Below are 17,185 nucleotides of genomic sequence, written 5' to 3'. Positions count from 1 at the left end.
GAACACAAGGGGCTCTGAGACCAAAGGGAAACTTTCATGAGGTGGTGGGGAGCAGAGGAAGGTGCAGGACACTGGTTCAGAGGCCTAGGCTCCTGCGCAGGCTCTGCCATTGGCTGCTGTGTGGCTTCGGGCCAATGCCTTTTCCTCTCTGGGCTTTAGGCCAATGCCTTTTCTCAAGTATCACCTGTCCTCCTTTCTTCTCTATACCATTCATTCATTGATTCAGAAACATTTCTCAAGCCCCTAGTTTGTGCTGGGCACTGCTGTAGGGGCTGGAATTCAGTTGTGAGCCAAGCTGACGGGAAGCCTTTTCTGAAAGGGTGACTTCTGAGTTAACACCTAAGGACAGAGCCAGGACATCCAGGCAAACAGGTTTGAATGTAAAACCCTCAGCTCCACTCCTTTCAGTGCCTCCAACAGGCCTGCTGGCTCTGGCCTCCTAAGGGGCCTCCCTGCCTCTATTCCTGCCCCTAGAGTACTCTCTCTACCCTGGCTTGGGTGATGCTTCAAAGTGAAGTCAGACCACATTGCTTCCCTGCTCAGAGGCCACCAAGTGCCCCCACCCCACTCAGCAGCAAGGCCGAAGTCCTCACAAGGGTCCTTCAGTGTCTCCTGAGCCTGTTCTCTCGCCTCTCCCTGGCTCACCCCTGCCCAGCTACTCTGGTAGGATGCTGTTTCCAGAACACGTCAAATGAGCTGCGGCCTCTGGGGCTTTACCCATGGCCTCTGCCTGGATGTCCTTCCAGGGACTTTGTGCAGGTGCTACCTCCTTTAGGGGACATTCTTAACCTACCCGTCCAAGCACTCACCCCCTACCTTCTGTCCCTCATCCTGCTCCATCTCCATAATATGGATCTCTACCTCTTATTCATTGTTTTCATACTTATAATAATAGCTATAATCGACCGGATGTGTACTTCGTGCTGGATACTGTCTAGACCTCCAGGCAATGATTCACCTTCCCCAGCACCCTTGAGGAGGACATTAGGAACTTCATTCAACAGCTCACTAACCTGAGGTTCAGAGAGGGGAAGACTTCTGCTCGAGGTCTCCCAGCTGAGGAGTGTCAGGGGAGTTTCACACCCTGGAGCTTCCGTTACTAGGCACGCCACTGTGGACCAGCCCACTCCCAAGGGTCTCCGGGAGGGTAGAAGTGTTCTGTGTCCAAAACGGTAGCCGCTGGCCGCAGGTGACTGTTGAGTTCTTGAAAGGTCTATGACCAAGGAATTGAAATTTTAATTTTATTTCATTTTAATTATTTTTAATTACCTTAATTACTTTTAATTAAAATAGCCCCAGGTGGCTAGTGGCTACCACATTGGGAAGTGGAATCCTGGAGCCTCTTACTGGTGTGTTTGTTAGCATCTGGTTCCTACACAGGCAGGGAACTTCTCTGTGCCTCAGGTCCTTTATCAAACAGCAAGGAAGATGCCTTATAGGGCTGTTGTGAGGGTGTAAGAAGTGTGTGCGTGTGTGCACATGTGTGTGTGCAAAAAAGGGCTTAGAACATAGCCGGGCACAAGGTAAATACACAAGGCTAATTGTCACCATCACAGCCATCGGCATTATCATGAGGTTCCCGAGGACTGTGGACTTTGTCTGTTGTTCACTGTGAATTTCCATCACCTAGAGCGTTCTGGGCACGTAGTAGGTGCTCAATAACTATTTGTTGCATGAATGAGTAAGTGAACTGAATTGAATGTGGATATTGGGTAAGGATCACATGTCACAAACTCAAACTCTTGTGGGGGCCTGGCAGGGACGATGAGTGAGTGAAGGGGGTGGTATAAGACAATGGGCAGAGTGGGCACTCTGGCAAGCTGAAGAGAACATAGCTCAGCTAAAGGCTTTCAAAGTCACTTTCTGGGGGTGGGGGCAGTGGAGAGGAGCACTGTGGTCCAAACAGAACAGCCACAGCTAAAGGACACCCAGGAGCGGCCACTCCGGGGGACTTGACCAGTCCATAGTTACAAGTCACTGGTTCCATTTCCCAGAGGTTCGGGTCTCGATATGCCACGGTCTTCACAGGCAGGTGCCCGGCGGGTGCAAAGCAATCCCGGACCAGGGCTCAGAACACCAGCGACACAGACGGTGCTGAATGCAGGCGAACTTGGTCGCGTTCTCACTCTGGGCGGATCTTAAATAAATACAAAGAAAATAGGGAAATAACGTGTGGCGAGTTTGAGAAACAGGAACATCAGTCTGGGAAGTGGCCCGCCGAGTGAGCAGCTGTGACAGAGAGAGGCCTAGCACAGTGCTCTGTGTGTAGAAGGAAGTTTTTCTTGGATGGGGTTTGACTGCTGAAGACAACACCTGTAGTTGGCCTTCTTGCTTCCCCTGGGGCAATTTTTTTTTCTTGAATAGAACAGTAGGCGAAATGGCCCCGGATTTTTACTTAACATTGCTCTGTCTCTCTCTCCTCCTGGCCATGTACAGTTGTGCTTACGTAAGGCACAAGGGCCTATGACATGAATGCCACACTGGAGGGGACTTGCCCAATATTAGTTCACCTGCATTGGCCTTCTGCGAAAGCACAGACAGTGGCCTGAGTCCTGTTCCGGGGAAGAGTCCCTCGTGTGACTCACAACTGTGTGATTGTGGTCACCACCCAGCCACTGATCTGGTCAGGGAGTCCCTCCAACTGAAAAAATTGTCATTTGCCCCAGCCAGTGTGGTCCAGTTGGTTGTATCATCATCCTACAAACCAAAAGTTTGTGGGTTCGAGCCCTGGTCAGGGCACATGCCTAGGTTGCAGGTTCCATCTTGTGTACTAGAAGTAGGAGAGGTAACTGATCCGTGTTTCTCTCCCACTCTCCCCCCTGACCTTCCCCTTTCTTTCTAAATCAGTGTGCATGTCCTTGGGCGAGGATTAAAAAAAAAATTGTGTCATTGAGTGATTCTAAATCAGAAGTGGCTCATAGGTACTCCACAGCCAACAGGTGCTCTGTTTGGCTCACTTGGCTTTTTTTTTTTTTTTTTTAAGTTAGTGGATACACTCATTTCCCATTGCTGCTGTAACAAATTACCACTAAGTAAGCGACAAAACACCACAGATTCATTATTTTCCACTTCTGGAGGTCGAAAACCTGATGTATGCCTCGCTGTGCTCCAAGAGAGGGCTGCCCTCCTTCCTCATGGGTCTAGGAGAGAATCCTCTTCCCCGCCTTTCCCGGCGGCTTGAGGCCGCTCACATTCCTTGCTTGCAGCCTCCTTCCTGAAACTGGCAACGTGGCATCTCTCGGAGCTTTTCTTCCGTATTCGCATCTCCTGTTGACCTTTCTGCCCCCCCCTTCCATTTTTAAGGGCCCTTGTGTTTACATTGGGCCCACTCAGTATTCCAGGATAGTCTTCATATTTTAAGGCCAGAATATTAGGAACCTCAATTTCCCCTTTGCCATGTAACCGAACATATTCAGATTCCAGGTTACGATGTTGATGGAGTCCCCCCCCTTTTCTAAAAACATAAAATCTAGCTTTCTAGCTACTTGTATGTAAAGATCTGGCACCACTGGGCTCCATTCCTGCACTAGCAGCCCTCATCATAATATGGCAACAACTGACTTGAACTGAACTGCTTGCTCCCTGTTTGCCCCAGTCCCTACCCGTCCTTATCATCTTCCTGACTAAGGCCATTTGTCATCACGTTGGATGAACTGTTTTTCCTAGCAGGCTGCCTTCCCTCACTTGCATTTCTCCCTGGACTTATCCGCCTATGAGCTCACAGCTCCTTTTCTTATTTCTTAGGGAGGCTCAACTCCACCACTTTTGCTGTCTGTCCACATCAGAAATGTTACAAAGTAGTGTATGCAATTGATTCCCACCCGCATGTGATATGGGAGAGGGGAGCTCTGTGTTATACGCAGCCCGGGAACCTGCTGCAAAGGGAGCACTAGTTGCTCCTCTAGGCTGGTCCTGGGGAAGAACAGAGGAGTCAGATATGCTCCTAACAATGAAAACTGCCAGCCAGGGTCACCGTCCACAGTGTGCCTTTGTGCTCGCAATTTTAGTTCACTGAATCCTCCCAACCACACAGTGAGGCTGGTGCTCTATTTAACCTTCCTCTTCGCCCTCTGGGAACTGGCACGTTGACTAGACTGCCACGGTCACACAGCTGGAGTGTGGCAGAGGTGGGATTCAGGCGCAGGTTCCGACTCCAGAGTCTGAGCCTTGCCTCCTGCCGGTTCTGTCTTTGGAAAGAAAGATTTGTCTGTGGTCGAGCTTCTGAGGGATTGGACTTGGGCAAAAAAGCTGGACCAGAAGGATCATTCCAGCTGGCCTCTGGGTTGGACTTGAGTCCCTCTGAGTTCCCAGGTTCACACAGGAAGCCATGAAACAGGAACAAAGGCCCTCTCGTAGAGAATGCTACATCTCAGGGGAATTTTGGCCTTCACGTCGCCTGGGCGGGACTTCCTAAATCATGACCTTGGCAGTCTGGTGGTATAGAGGTTTGCCAGAGGGCCTGAAACACTCTAACAGATAACAAGGAACTATAGTAGGGGTGAGAACCTGGTACTTTCTGTTGGCTTTTCAGACATGACATGTAGCTGTGACCCTGTTAACCTCCCTGGGTCAAGACAAAGCAGCCCCTCCGGTTCTCATAAGGGCTGGATAAGGCGATGCTCCGAGGAAGCCCATCGCATAGCTGGGAACTAGCAGCTGCTGGGCTCAAGGCTAGGGGCTCCAACGTGCCCCCTCCTGAGTTCCACTTGGGGCTTCTGCCTGTGGCAAATGGGATTCTGGTTTCTTGCTAAACGCAAAGAGAGTCACCATGTGCCAGGGCAAGTAAGGACGGGGGAATTCTGCTTAACTGGGGCAGACGAGACCATGCAGAAGGCTGGCCAAGGCACCAGTGTAAACACGTGAGCACGCTGGGGTCAGGGTGCCGGTGTTCCCGTTTGCCAGTGATGGTCCTGGACCATGCCTGCTGTCCGGATGCGCCGTTCATAGGGCCTCTTCCACTTTCACTGATGACATGGATGATCACCAGAAAACGGCCATGCTGGCCACTTGATCTTGGACTTCCAGCTTCCAGAGCTGAGAGAAATAAATGTCTGTGGTTTATCAGCTCCCTGGTCAGCGGTATTTTTTGTTATAGCAGCCCAAACAGACTCAAGTTGCAAGCTACAGAACTGAACCCTGCAAACCGCGTCATAAGGTAACTTGTTAGAAGGACACAGGGGCATTCCCATATCCCAAAGGATGGCTGTAAGAACTCGACCCCAAAGAAGCCAGACAACTGCACGGTCTCCACAGCAGAGCAACACAGGGTCCCGGGCTGGAGGGAACGAGGGTGGGCTCCTTCCCTCCCTCCCCTGACTCTTCTCCCCCACCCCAACCCTCCCATCCCATCCAGCCCGACTGACCTAGCTGAGTTGTTGCCCAGAGTGGGTGTCCACCTACTTGCAGGGTACGTTTGAGGGATTCAACTCATGAGCCTGCACCACTAACCCAGCATCAGAATTGTCAAACCTGTGTTTTTTGAAGTTAGAGGAAAATGCATGCAAACTAAGAATCATTATGTAAGGAAAACGCAAAGACAAAAATGTCCTTTCTTTTGTAGCCCAGTAAATATGGCACAACCTGTTCTAGGTAAATGCTGGTTCCTCACCTACATACTGGTGTCCATCCTCGGAAACCGTGTCTTTCAGAGGAGCCTTAGCATCAGACAGGCCTGGTTTCCAATTGCACGTTCTACCTCTGACTCTCTGTGAGGCGCTGGACAAGTACTTCCCCCGCCCCCCAAGCTTTTCTCTGTAATCTGTAAAATGGGTATGTACACCGCTACCCCCTTTCACAAAGAGTGGTCCGAAGGATCACATGATAAAATTAACTGGTGCACGAATCTAGCATTTATTTTCCCCAAACACTTGGGGCCTCCTGGAAGGGCTGGGTGGACAAACGATGTGTTTCTGGTTGCATCCTTTTCTCCTGAAACCCCATCCCATTCCTTCTGCCAGCTGCATGCTCTGCTCCAGGGAGAGCTGTGAGGTGAGGAGTGATAAGACCCTCCCAGGAGAGGTGTTGGGAGGCGTACTCAGTTTGGAAAGTCAGATAAGAACTGGGTAGGGCAGGGCACTGATATTTTCAAGGCAGGTAATGCAGCCCACATCGGGAACTCCACAAAGAGCGAGGAGGCCACCAGCACCAAGGCCACAGGTGAGGCAGAAAGTCCAGACCAACAGCCATCAGCCCAGTGGCATGCCCAGACAGAAACCGAAGGAAAGCCGCCCAGCCCTGCGTTGCCCTGCCTGCTCCCTGTGTCCTAGCTGGGGGAACCTGGGCGAGGGAATTGCAGTCTGCCCGCACCTGTAACATTTGGAGCGCTGCTGTCTCCTCACAGGGCTGTTGTGAGGGTCACTTGTGCTCAGACGCAGAAAGGGCTGGACTGGTGCTGGGCGGCTGGGCTTGCCAGTCAAATCTCCGCTTCATCTCAGGGGGACGGACATACGTGCTTCCTGGGCCCACTGCTCTTCCTTGGAGATGCAGCTGGGGTGCAGGTAAAATCATTTTTGCTTTTCTGCAGCTATCCTGCCCCCTCCCCTCTCTCTGCATTTCTCCAGCTTGCTGGGAGGAGGAGGGGGCGAGGTTTTTCCTCTCCCGTCAAGCTGAGGAGCCTGCCTTCCCCGCTCCTGACCCCTGCCCACATCCCACCCACCCTTGCGGGCACTTGGGGAGTTTCCCTCCGAGCAGAGCTATCTGGGCATAGGCTGCCCAAGTCAAAAATAGGGCAGACAAGGAAGGGAGGCTTGACAGGAAGTCCAAATAAGCACTTCCTCCCACCCACCGTTGAACTTGTGAGGTACCTCAGCTAAAACAGCAGAGAGACACAAAGAGAGAGGATGAAAAACACACCTTTTTTTTTTTTTTGAAAAGAATGAAATTGTCAGCTCTGAGGAAGTGGAAAATATTGCTCCTTGTATGGGGCAGCTGGTTCATGCTTTCATCATGCATGCCCCCGGTTGGGGGAGGTGAGGACTGTCCAGGCTGGGGTGGGACAAGAAGACAGTACAAGGTGGCATACACAAGCCCCTCCCCCACTTCCCAGTCCCCAGCTTCCAGGAGCACTGATTAGAACAGGGATGCTGCATGGCAGGCCGGTCCTTCCTGGTGTACCCGTTCTGAGGCAGTGCCACCAAATTCTGTGCCTTAGTGTATGGCTGCTGGTGTGTGGAGCTGTCCTGCGCAGGGGGGGCAGTCAGGACCCTCCCCGCTGTCCCCCCGAGTGGGTGGGGCCCTTTGCCATCCAGAAGGTTCCACACAGAGGGTGGGTGCTTCCACCACCAGCCTCAGAGAATGGGGGTGGGGCGGGAAATTATCCCCGGACCCCAGGAAGGTGACAGTTCTTTTTCCTCAACAGGCAAACCCACCCAGGCCCAGAGAAAGGTCCAATAGCAATGCACCTCAGCATAAAATGCCAGTGGAGGTGAGGCCGGGGTGATGAAGTGCGGAGGCATTCTCTGCAGGGCCCCAAGGCAGCGCCCTCTGTGGGCCTCACGCCTCCACCTTTTTCTCGGTCCTCCAGCCACCACCCTCTTTCAAATTAAATCCAAAGTAGCACATCCTCCCACCTACCTTCTGACTCCGTAGGTACCTCTGCTAAGAAGGTCGGCCTACTCTCCCCTCCAAAGCCCCTCTTCTTTCTCTCCTGGTCCCTGAGTGATAGATACCTCCTTCCCCCGCCGGCACACACAGAGGCTGAGACTCCTGAACTCTTCTAATGAACGGCTTATTCTTCTCACCTCTAACGTTAGCCATGAAGCAAGCAGTTCTCTCTGCTGCCCACCTGAATCTGCCGTGGGTTAGCAGGAAACAGAGGGACCCTCAAGTCTGGGTGGGGTGGGGTGGGGCAGGAAGGATGCTGGGGTGATCCCTCTCTGGGTTGCAGTGTGCTGCTCCAATACCAATTTTTATCCTTAATATTGAAAAATCCAACTTATCACTCACTGCAAGTATTGCTTTTTTGTCCATAGGCTGGGATGCACTTTTAAGATTCCCATCCCACCAGCCCTGTGCCGGCGTCCTCTTCTTACTGGGCTCAGGCACTATTTGACCTTGTCCCAACCCTGAGCTACAGATGACAAAGCCGGAGAAGGCCTCTGCTAACCTCTCAGTGAGCTCCTTCATGGGTTTTGGGTTTCTTTGTCTGGCTGGGAGAGAGAAAGACGGGGGAGGGTCGCTCCAGGAGGGTCCCACCCAGGCCCTGGCTTGACATTACTGTGCTTAGCTGCTCCCCACTCAGCTCTGCTTCATGCTCAAGGCCAAGAGTGATGCTCTTCAGAGGACTGGTGTGAGTTGGCCCAGCCTTCACACCGCAGCATCCCATCTCTACCCAGAGGCTGTTATTGTCACTGCCCGTTTCACAGGTATGCAGCCCAAGGCCGGGCCAATGAGCTGGCCCGCACAGCGTCACCCTGGTCCTCTCCTTGCCAGGGCTAACCAGTCCTGCCTCTGCAACTCCTGGAAGCCTCTGGCCAGAGATGGGAGATGCGAAACCCATGAGCACTAGGAAAACCCCAAGGACAGGAAGAGGAAAGACTCGGTGCCTGAAGTAACCAGCTTCCCCAGGGGTCACCTGCCTGCCCTAGGAAAGGGCCTTTCGTAACCTGTCCATTCTGACCACCTCACTTGCTCTCCACGGAGGGCAGGTGGACCGAGTGGAAACCACGCAGGCCCCAGAGATAGAGTTGGGTTTGAATCCCTCCTCCAGCTTGGGCCATTTGTGTAACATCTCAGAGCCTAGGCGGCACAGAAAGGACGCTGGACTCTGAGTGAGTAGGTGGCAAGTAGCTCTACCTCTCTGAGCCTCAGTTCTCCCTTCTGCAGAGAAGCCATAATGGCACCGACAACCAAACGAGATAATTAGTGTGGAGGCGTAGCTGCCCCCCATCCCCGCCCGGCCCCCAGCACATAGGGAGGACACCATGTGTTTTATCTGTGAGGATTCTTATCGTCATTCTCAGTGTCACCAGGTTTCCTGATTGCTGCGTCCCTCTTCTAAATGGGCCCCACAGGTCGTCCATCTTGGCTACATTTATTAAATAATTCTCCCCCCAGCGCCTAGTATTTAGCTGTACCTTAATTCCAACTTTTGCAGACTCTTACTCTCCTGAGTGGGGAGTGACCATCATTTTAAAAGTGCTTCTGTTTTTAGGGATGATCTTGAATGCTCCTTTCCACAGGTATGAAATGTTTTATTTGCTCATAAAGTACACCCCAACACACACACACACACACACACACACACACAGAATGCCTCCCTCTGTACCATCTCCCGAGGCCCCGTTCAACTCCCAGCTATGGCTTCGATCACTTCAATCACTTGGAAGCAACTTTTCTCTCTCCTTCTCTTTTCAAATGGCTTCTTTCTTTCTTTCTTTTTTTAAAAAAAATCATTATCTGTTCTTCTGGTGATTTGAAAAGTGAAGCGACCTCTCTCACCAGGAGCGGGGCTCTGGGAGAGCATGGTCAGCCACTGAGAGCCCTAAGGCCCAGGCCCTGCAAGGAGCCCTGGGCCTGGGCTGCCTCCACTGATGCCCCAGCCCCCCCCCCATGCAGAGAGGATGACGCCAGCTCAGGTCGACGGACCGCTTCCATGAAGGTGCCGGCCTGGGGTGAAATGCAGATGTCACTGAAGCTCCATACGATCTGGTGACCTGGCAAGGCTGCTGTGAGGCAGTGACAGTGGGGACAGGGTGTGGCCAAAGCCCCGCTTGGAAAAGCTTGGGGACGGCACCACCTCAGGGGAAACTTAGCATCCCTCAGAAAGTGCAGCAGAGCCCTGGCTGGGTGGCTCAGTGGATTGAGTGCCGGCCTACAAGCTAAAGGGTTGCCGGTTTGATTCCCAGTCAGGTCACATGCCTGGGTTGCGGGCCACGTCCCCAGTGGGGGGTGTGAAAGTGACAACCACACGTTGATGTTTCTCCCTCCCTCTGCTCCTCTCTAAAAATAAATAAATAAAATCTTAAAAAAAAAAGAAAGTGCACAGAGCTGGGTCCTTTCCTCAAGCGTCGGAGCCCAGGGACATCTGTGTGTGTGTGTGCACACACGTAGATCACTGGATGAAGCCGTGAACTTGTGTTTAGAGGCTGCAGTGCAGCGTAAATACATTTGCTGGCGAAGCGCTCAGACCACGAGGGGTGCACAGGGTCCGAGGCCGACTAAGGAAACAGCAGGCCCCCATCCCTGTCTCGGGCCCGCTCCCGGGAATGTGCGCTTCAGGTAGAATATATGGAGGAGTTTTGTAGGAAACGGAGTATGTGGCGGCGTCCATCCCGATCATTTGTTTTCTTTGAATATTTTTTTTCTCCTAGTGTGCCTAGTTAAATGCACTTAAGCTTTAGGTGCCCATGAAGCAAGCCCTCTGTTTTCCTGTTTTCCAGATATGGAAGCTGAGCTTCCTAGCTCTTCAGGCCTCACCAGTGTCGCATGGCATGGGAACCATCCTACGAGAAATTAAGCCTGCTCTGCCCGGCGCATCCCTTTCCTCGGCCCTGGGTGCCTGACTGACTGACTCACTCACAGAGAACCCTCTGGTGATAACTGTATGGGGGCAGCTGAGGGAATCTCAACGTTGTCCTTTAGAGCGAGACTAAGGGGTAGCTGGAAAACACAAGGGCCCCACTCCTTCCCCCGGCAGTTCACTGACGTGGGGGATTGTCTCTATTTTTTTTAGGTCAACTGTCAAAATAGAGTTTTGTCTGCAGAGACCCAGCCAATCAGGAATGTGGCATAGACATATGGGGGCCAGGACTGTCGATGGAAATGTTCTTGGACTCACACTGGAGTCCAGCTCCCTTTCAGCGCCACTCCCACTGTGCCAGAGTGGCCAGGACCAGCGGGGAATTACCAACCCACTCGCTCTCTCTGGCTCTCCAGTCACTGGAGCTGGGCTTCCTTGTTTACTTATTTAGAGCCCAGCAGAGGAAGTGGTAAAGGAAACTTGCTGAGTCGTTTTCTGAGAAGAGACCATATTTGCTTGTAGAGGAAGCGTTGCTTTCTGGGATCTGGCTACAGCAGAAAAGACGTTGGCTCCAACAAGGCCGTTCCAGAGGGTGACTGGGCGTTGGAAGAGCCAAGGACACCTCCACGCCCTGGATCTGGGGCTCGCGGTCCATGGGTGCTACACCCACGCTCAGCTTGTGAGTTTCCTCCCAGGAGAGCAGCCATGGCATTGAGAAGTGTGCCCTTCCGCTCCGAGGTCCTGACCTGGGACCCCGACAGCCTCGCAGAGTATTTCAGGAAGGTGAGCCTTGCTCTTTGGTGGTGGGGGGGCTGGCAGTGCCCTTGGAGGGCTGGACAGAGGCTCGAAGGCAGAGTCCAGGCAGACATGAGAGGTGTAAAAGATGGCAGTGACTGTCCACCCTCGCGGCAACCTCACCCGCTGAACGAGGACCCTGCAGATCTATCGGCACCACTGAGCGCTCCCGCAATGAGATTGGGGGGAAGGGAGGCCCTCAAATGAGTGTGTACCTACTACGAGCCAGGGCCTGAGTTTGTGCTCTCCAGGCACCGGCCCATTTAACGTGCTCCAGTTTAACACTGTCTACCCCCTCGGCTCGGCTGCAAAACGAGCTCAGGGAGGTTACATGGCCCAAAGCCCCAGGGACTACATGTGGCAGAGGCGGGATTCCAGTCACCTGTCTGGTGTGAAAGTCTGTGCTCTGAGATGTGGAAGTGCTATAACTGAGATCAAGGCTACTTATTAGAAAGGGAGAAATGGGGTCCTGGGCATGGGGCAAAGGAAAGGGGGTGGGAAGGGTGGAGAAGGCTATGATGAGAGATGCTGGAGGTAGCGCCTGGGCTGTCATTGCTAGAGACCTGGAAAGAGGGTCCCTCAAGCCCTTACATGGGACAGACTCTCCTTGGAGCTTTATGAGAGTGTTGAGAGGCAGGTCTGCAAACTGGAATGAGCCCAGGTTACAGCCAGGGAAGCTGTCTCCTACAGAGGACAAGCCTGAGCCAGGCAGGGTCAGCAGCTGAGCTACAGCAGAGCTGAGACCGAATGTTGGTGTCCTTCTTTCTAGCCTTGGAGATGCTCAAAGATCCCCATGCTTAGTCATCTGTTGGGGGGACCACAGGTCACATATCTGCTTGGGCAGATCTCAAGCCACATGACTGAGTTAGGGACCCTCTGTCCCTGTGCAAGGGGTATGGTATCTTGTGGGGGACATTTGACCCATCTGAGGAGGCTGGCATCTTATTCCGCTGATACTCCAGACCATCATACAGATGAGAGTTTAAAGTCAAGGCCATAGAGATTATCTAAGTTCAACGTTCTGCTTTTCCTGGGGTAGAACAGGCTCCCTGGGGCACAGAGCCAAACCTGGGGTCTTTGGGGGACCAAAGCATTGACTCGCACAGCTGTCCTTCCCCAACCTAAAGAAGGAAAGTATGAAAATGTTGGACCAGGTGTGGCAGGATGCAGGCAGAGCCCAGAGACCCTGTTATGCACCCCTGTGCATGCATCTCGTTTCCGTTCCTTTTCCCTCTGAAAGGTCAGAGCAAACTTGGGTCTCGGTGTTGTGGGCGCAAAGATGGCTGGGACACCTGACTCTCAAAGGGTACTTCGAACTACTTTTCTTAAATGTAGACCAAATGAACTGGGGCGACCGGTGGAATTTGTCAAGATGCTCTTAAGTGGCAGAAGCTCCATAAAGAAAGGGGAGAAGAATCGAGAACGAGGGAGGGAAACCAAGGAACAGGCTGGGAGGCCCAGACAGGCCTCATTGGAGATGTGAGAAGGAGAATGCACAACCCAGCCCGTGACAGAAGAATCCATGGACCCAGCTCCCTTAGCACAGGGAGACGGGCTACAGGTCAGGGGTGGCTCGGGGGAGGGGTCTCTGCCTGAGCCGGGGAAAGCTAGAACTTACTTCTTGGAAATCCTGGACCCTGGGACACGTCCTCAGCACTCATACAGGCTTCCCCTCCCAGAACAAGAGGGCCGAAGGGGGGAAACAAGGAGACTGAGGTGCGTCTGGGGTCTGGAAGACCCCCCAGAGTCTCAGAAAACACCCTTCAAGTCCTGAGCACTTCAGCCCCCCAGAGAGAAAATACCAAGTGAATCACCACGGAGTTATCTGGGGATGGATCTCAGCTGTCGAATCTCCTATTTAAAAGATTGATTGGCCGGTGCGATTGCTAGTGAAGCACTGATATCAGGCCCTCCTTGGAAACTCCTGCCCAGCCAGCTCTGGGGTCAGACACACCCCGGTTTGAATCCTGGCTGTGCCCCCTGCTAGCTTGGTGACATCGCCTTAGTTACTTGACCTCTCTGTGCCTTATCAGTAGAATAGGGATAATAACAGTAACGAACCTTGTGGGATAGTTGGGGGAGTTAAAGGAAGGAACATGTGTGATGCATTCAGCAGAGAGGGGCAACTTCTGTTCCAGCTTCCATTTTTCCTGCTCTAGTCACCGGACTCCAGCAGGCTGGCAGGTCTTTGTGTTTTGCTGCCTCAGCTCCGCATAGCTCATCCTCTGTCTGGAATGGAAGCCCCGGGCAGACTTGGGTCATGTTTTGTGCTTCTTTAACCCCTCCAATGCCTTTTGACTTGGCAGGAGAGCATCTCTGGGACATGCAGTAGAGAGGGCTCTGGCTCAGAGCCAAAAGTTCTAATCCCAGCTGTGTTCCCAACTGCCTCTGTGACTGTAGGCCTCCGACTTCAGGCCTCTTGGGGCATCGGCTGTCCCATCTACAATATCAGATATTGTCTGCTCTAGACCAGTGCCAACCAAAGCTGGGTGCTAAGCCCAGACATTGCTGGATCAGAATCAAACTTCTGGGCAGGCCCCAGTCTCCAGGGCTGGTTGTCTGTCTAGAGTTGAAGCCAGCACCCTGTACAACCAGAGATTCGTCTGATGATCACGACAGTGAAAATGATGCATTAAAGGCAGTTGCCTAATCCAAGAACCACAGCCCAGAGCACGTAGATAAGAGGGATGCTCAGGGCTCCTCGGATGCTGCTTGCTTCCCACCTTGACCTCTAAATCAGGTCTTCCTGAGCTTTCTAACACTCATCCTGCCCTTGCCAGCCCAGGGGTTACGACGGTTGTGCTTACTTTTTAGTCCTGTGGGCCATAAGAAAAGGCCCTGGTTTTAAATTTGTAGCCGAAGGAGGCTGCCACAAGCTGGGAGACTCAATACCAGTGAGGAGAACTTAGGACTCTCCGGACAAACATTTAGCCTCAAATACTCCATCCCCCAACTTCAAATTAGAGCCATTTCTAATGCAAATTCAAATGCTGTTGAAGACACCTGATAGGACTGTCGACTGATGGGACTCTTCAGGAAAGCAACTAAGACGCTCAAAGCGATCTTTCCTGTTAATCCTATAGCTCTGTCCTGAGAATGTAACTTAAACAATTGATGTCAAGTAGAAGAAAACAAACCTGGATGTGAAAGGATGTGGGGTCCCACCTTTTGATCTGGATGGTGCAGTAAGCTGCACTTCACTTTGTTCCCGGGACTTCCTGCGTGTCAGTGATAACGCCATCAACAACAAACAAGGGATCACTCCTGACACGGACATTAAAGCCTCTGGCTGAAGCCCGGTTGCCATCTGTATCACCTGCCTCCCGTGGAACCTCATGCCATTTACTTGACTCCCCGAGTCTTGGCCTCTCCCTCTGAAAAACATCGGGATTAAATGAATCAGGTTGGTTTAACTGGTCAGAACAGCGCCTGCCTGAGAGCGAGCCTCCGATTCTCGTTGTTGGAGCGGCAGTTTGGTGAGCAAACTAAATGTCTAGCAATCAGCGAACAGTTAACTCCTGTGTAAAGGAAGTCTGCAATGACATGAGGCAGTGCTTAGATGACCCCTTGAAGGTGATTTTCGGAGACAAAGTCAGGCTAACAAGATTGAATATCAATGATAACCTCAGTGGTGTTTAGGAATACGCTTCGAGTGAAACCATTGACGGAGGCTGCCTCTGGGAGGCGAGACAATGGATGCTATTTTAGTTTCTTCTTTCTGCTCCTCTCTACTTGCCCGTGTAGCCTTGAAGGCGCTCTCTCTCTGTCGGGGTTGGCCCCGAAGCAGTGGACCGAGGCAAGTTCTCCATTTCGGAGAGTCCCAAGGGATTAGTGAAAGCTGGGCTGAGGGAGGGACCGGCCTCTCTGTTAGACAGGGGAGGGACCGGGGAGTCTGGCTAGCCACAAGTACCACAAATTGCTTACCTTCAGGGGCAGGCAAGGGAGGGGAACCAATGGCATGAGCCTGCCGGCACTCACAGCGCCTTCCTCTCCTCTTTGCAGCTCAACTACAAGGACTGTGAAAAGGCCGTGAAGAAGCATCACATTGATGGACCGCGCTTTTTGGTAAGTGCGTGGAGATTGAAGCTGTTCTGTCCTTTAACCAGCGGCTGCAGGGCCAGCTGGTCTGCCCTGGCCCCGAGGATGCCCAGGGTCAATGCCTGTCTGCGGGATCTAAACACAGCCCTTTGCCTCCTTCAGAGCTTTTGTACGGACCCTCCCTCCTCGCCTCTCAGGATCCTTCTGTGTAGGACACACCTGCCAGACAAGCGCTGGTACCAAGGCACATTCCAAAGTCAAAGTATAAAGAAGAAATCCAAGTAGAGTTAAAACCACCCCCCACCTTGAAAATCTATTCACAATCCACTCACACTTGGAGAAGTCCAAGGGGAAAAAAGACTGCCTGGGAGAACGGAAGATTCTCTTTTCCCATCTCTCATTCTGGGGTACATGCTCATGGAGTGGAATGAAGAGTGGGCCCACCCTCATTATTCCAATTACGTCTCTATTTCTTGCTACTAAATTCACATAGTTAGTTTTGTGCCAATTAAACACATGCAATATGGCTCTTTCCACTCCACTGCGTTGTGAGCTGTTTCAAGTGTAGGCTCAGTAAGATACAGCTGTTCTTACAGCTGTCTGTTCAGGATTAGCCGCTGGGTGGAAGGCGATAGAGGGATTGGCCGCTGGCTGGGGATGTGGTCTGGGCATTTCCCCTGACAACTTTGCCCCCATGGAAGAGAGACAGACCCTGACCACACAAATCTGTCTCTTCTGGGCATATTTCTTCATCCTTTAAACGAGACATCGAGGTCTCACGGAGTAGATGTTTCTGATTTGGATTGGGAACGAGGAGGGCAAGCTACCCTGTGTTTCCCTGAAGGTCTAGTCAGCTGCAGTGCGGGCGCCGGGCCATGAGACTCCAGGGTCGGAAGGGGCCAGAGAAGTCATGCCCTCTAGCTTTCTACCCAGCACACGAACCCATTTCCTGTATTGCATCCCTGCCACCAAAATATACTTGAATCCCTTCAGTGATGGTAAGCTCACTGCCATCTATAGTCCTTTGCCCCTTGTTGGGCATCTCTCAAGGCTCATGCTGGGACCAAACCTGTGTCCTTATGGGTCTGAATTATGCTAGTTTGCTCTCATGGGCCAAATTGGACAAGTTCATTCGTGGGTCCATGTATGTCAGTCATTCATGGACCCATCCATTCCCTTGACAAGCGTTTTCCTGACTTCCTTTTACACAACACCATACCATTCCATGTGCTGGGAATACAGAGATGATTAAGATGTGATTTCTGCCTCCCAGAAACTTATTTTAGGGCAGAAAGGGCCCTTTGGGCTCCAACAACCTCATTTGCAATTGAGGAATAGCATAGTGTGACTTGTTCTAAGTCACACACCTAATAATTGGACTCAAGCACACCTGTAATGTAAGCTAACACTGCGTGGGTCTTTAACAATGCCACTTCTTCATTCTGAGCTTTGTGCCAATAGGGTTCCTGGAGTTCCGTTGTGGTATTGTTCTTGCAAATTACTGCCAAACCTGAATGTTTCCTTCTGGCGCCTGTAGCACTGAGAACAAAGACTTATCAGGGCAAGTGGGAAGGGGGGAGACATCTTTGAGGATGGTCCTGGTTGCAGCCCTGATGCCCTGCCTCACCTGGAATAAGTGTTTGCCCTCTCTGGGCCTCCCCGGCTCCCTCCTCTGTTAACTGAGCACATTAAACTGGGTGGTGGTCCCTCCCAGGCCTGTGGGTTCCCATGTGAGTTTCAGGCCTGCAGGGCAGGGTTGTTTCCTAGGTTGAGAAATGGTACCTGAGCCACTTTGTCTCCTCTGCTCCAATATCCGGGGCTTGGCAGACACGCTGCATATCCTGATCATTGTGTAAATGGGGAAGTAGAAAGAGAGGTGCTCAGAGCCAGGGG

The 17,185-nt window shown here is 52.2% G+C and overlaps 1 protein-coding gene across 1 annotated transcript in view; it reads left to right on the top strand.

Annotated features, from left to right (window-relative positions):
• The first annotated feature begins 10,906 nt into the window (after nt 1–10,906).
• Nucleotides 10,907–17,185, top strand: part of LCP2 (lymphocyte cytosolic protein 2) — a 38,455-nt gene continuing 32,176 nt past the window's right edge. The window contains exons 1-2 of the mRNA XM_045185084.3: nt 10,907–11,242; nt 15,257–15,319. Of these exons, the coding sequence (XP_045041019.2) occupies nt 11,165–11,242; nt 15,257–15,319 (141 nt within the window). The 5' untranslated portion in view covers nt 10,907–11,164. The remainder of the gene's footprint in view (nt 11,243–15,256; nt 15,320–17,185) is intronic.

Source organism: Desmodus rotundus, chromosome 6, assembly GCF_022682495.2.
Source record: "Desmodus rotundus isolate HL8 chromosome 6, HLdesRot8A.1, whole genome shotgun sequence".
Lineage (NCBI taxonomy): Eukaryota > Metazoa > Chordata > Mammalia > Chiroptera > Phyllostomidae > Desmodus > Desmodus rotundus.
This window is presented reverse-complemented; position numbering and strand designations above follow the sequence as displayed.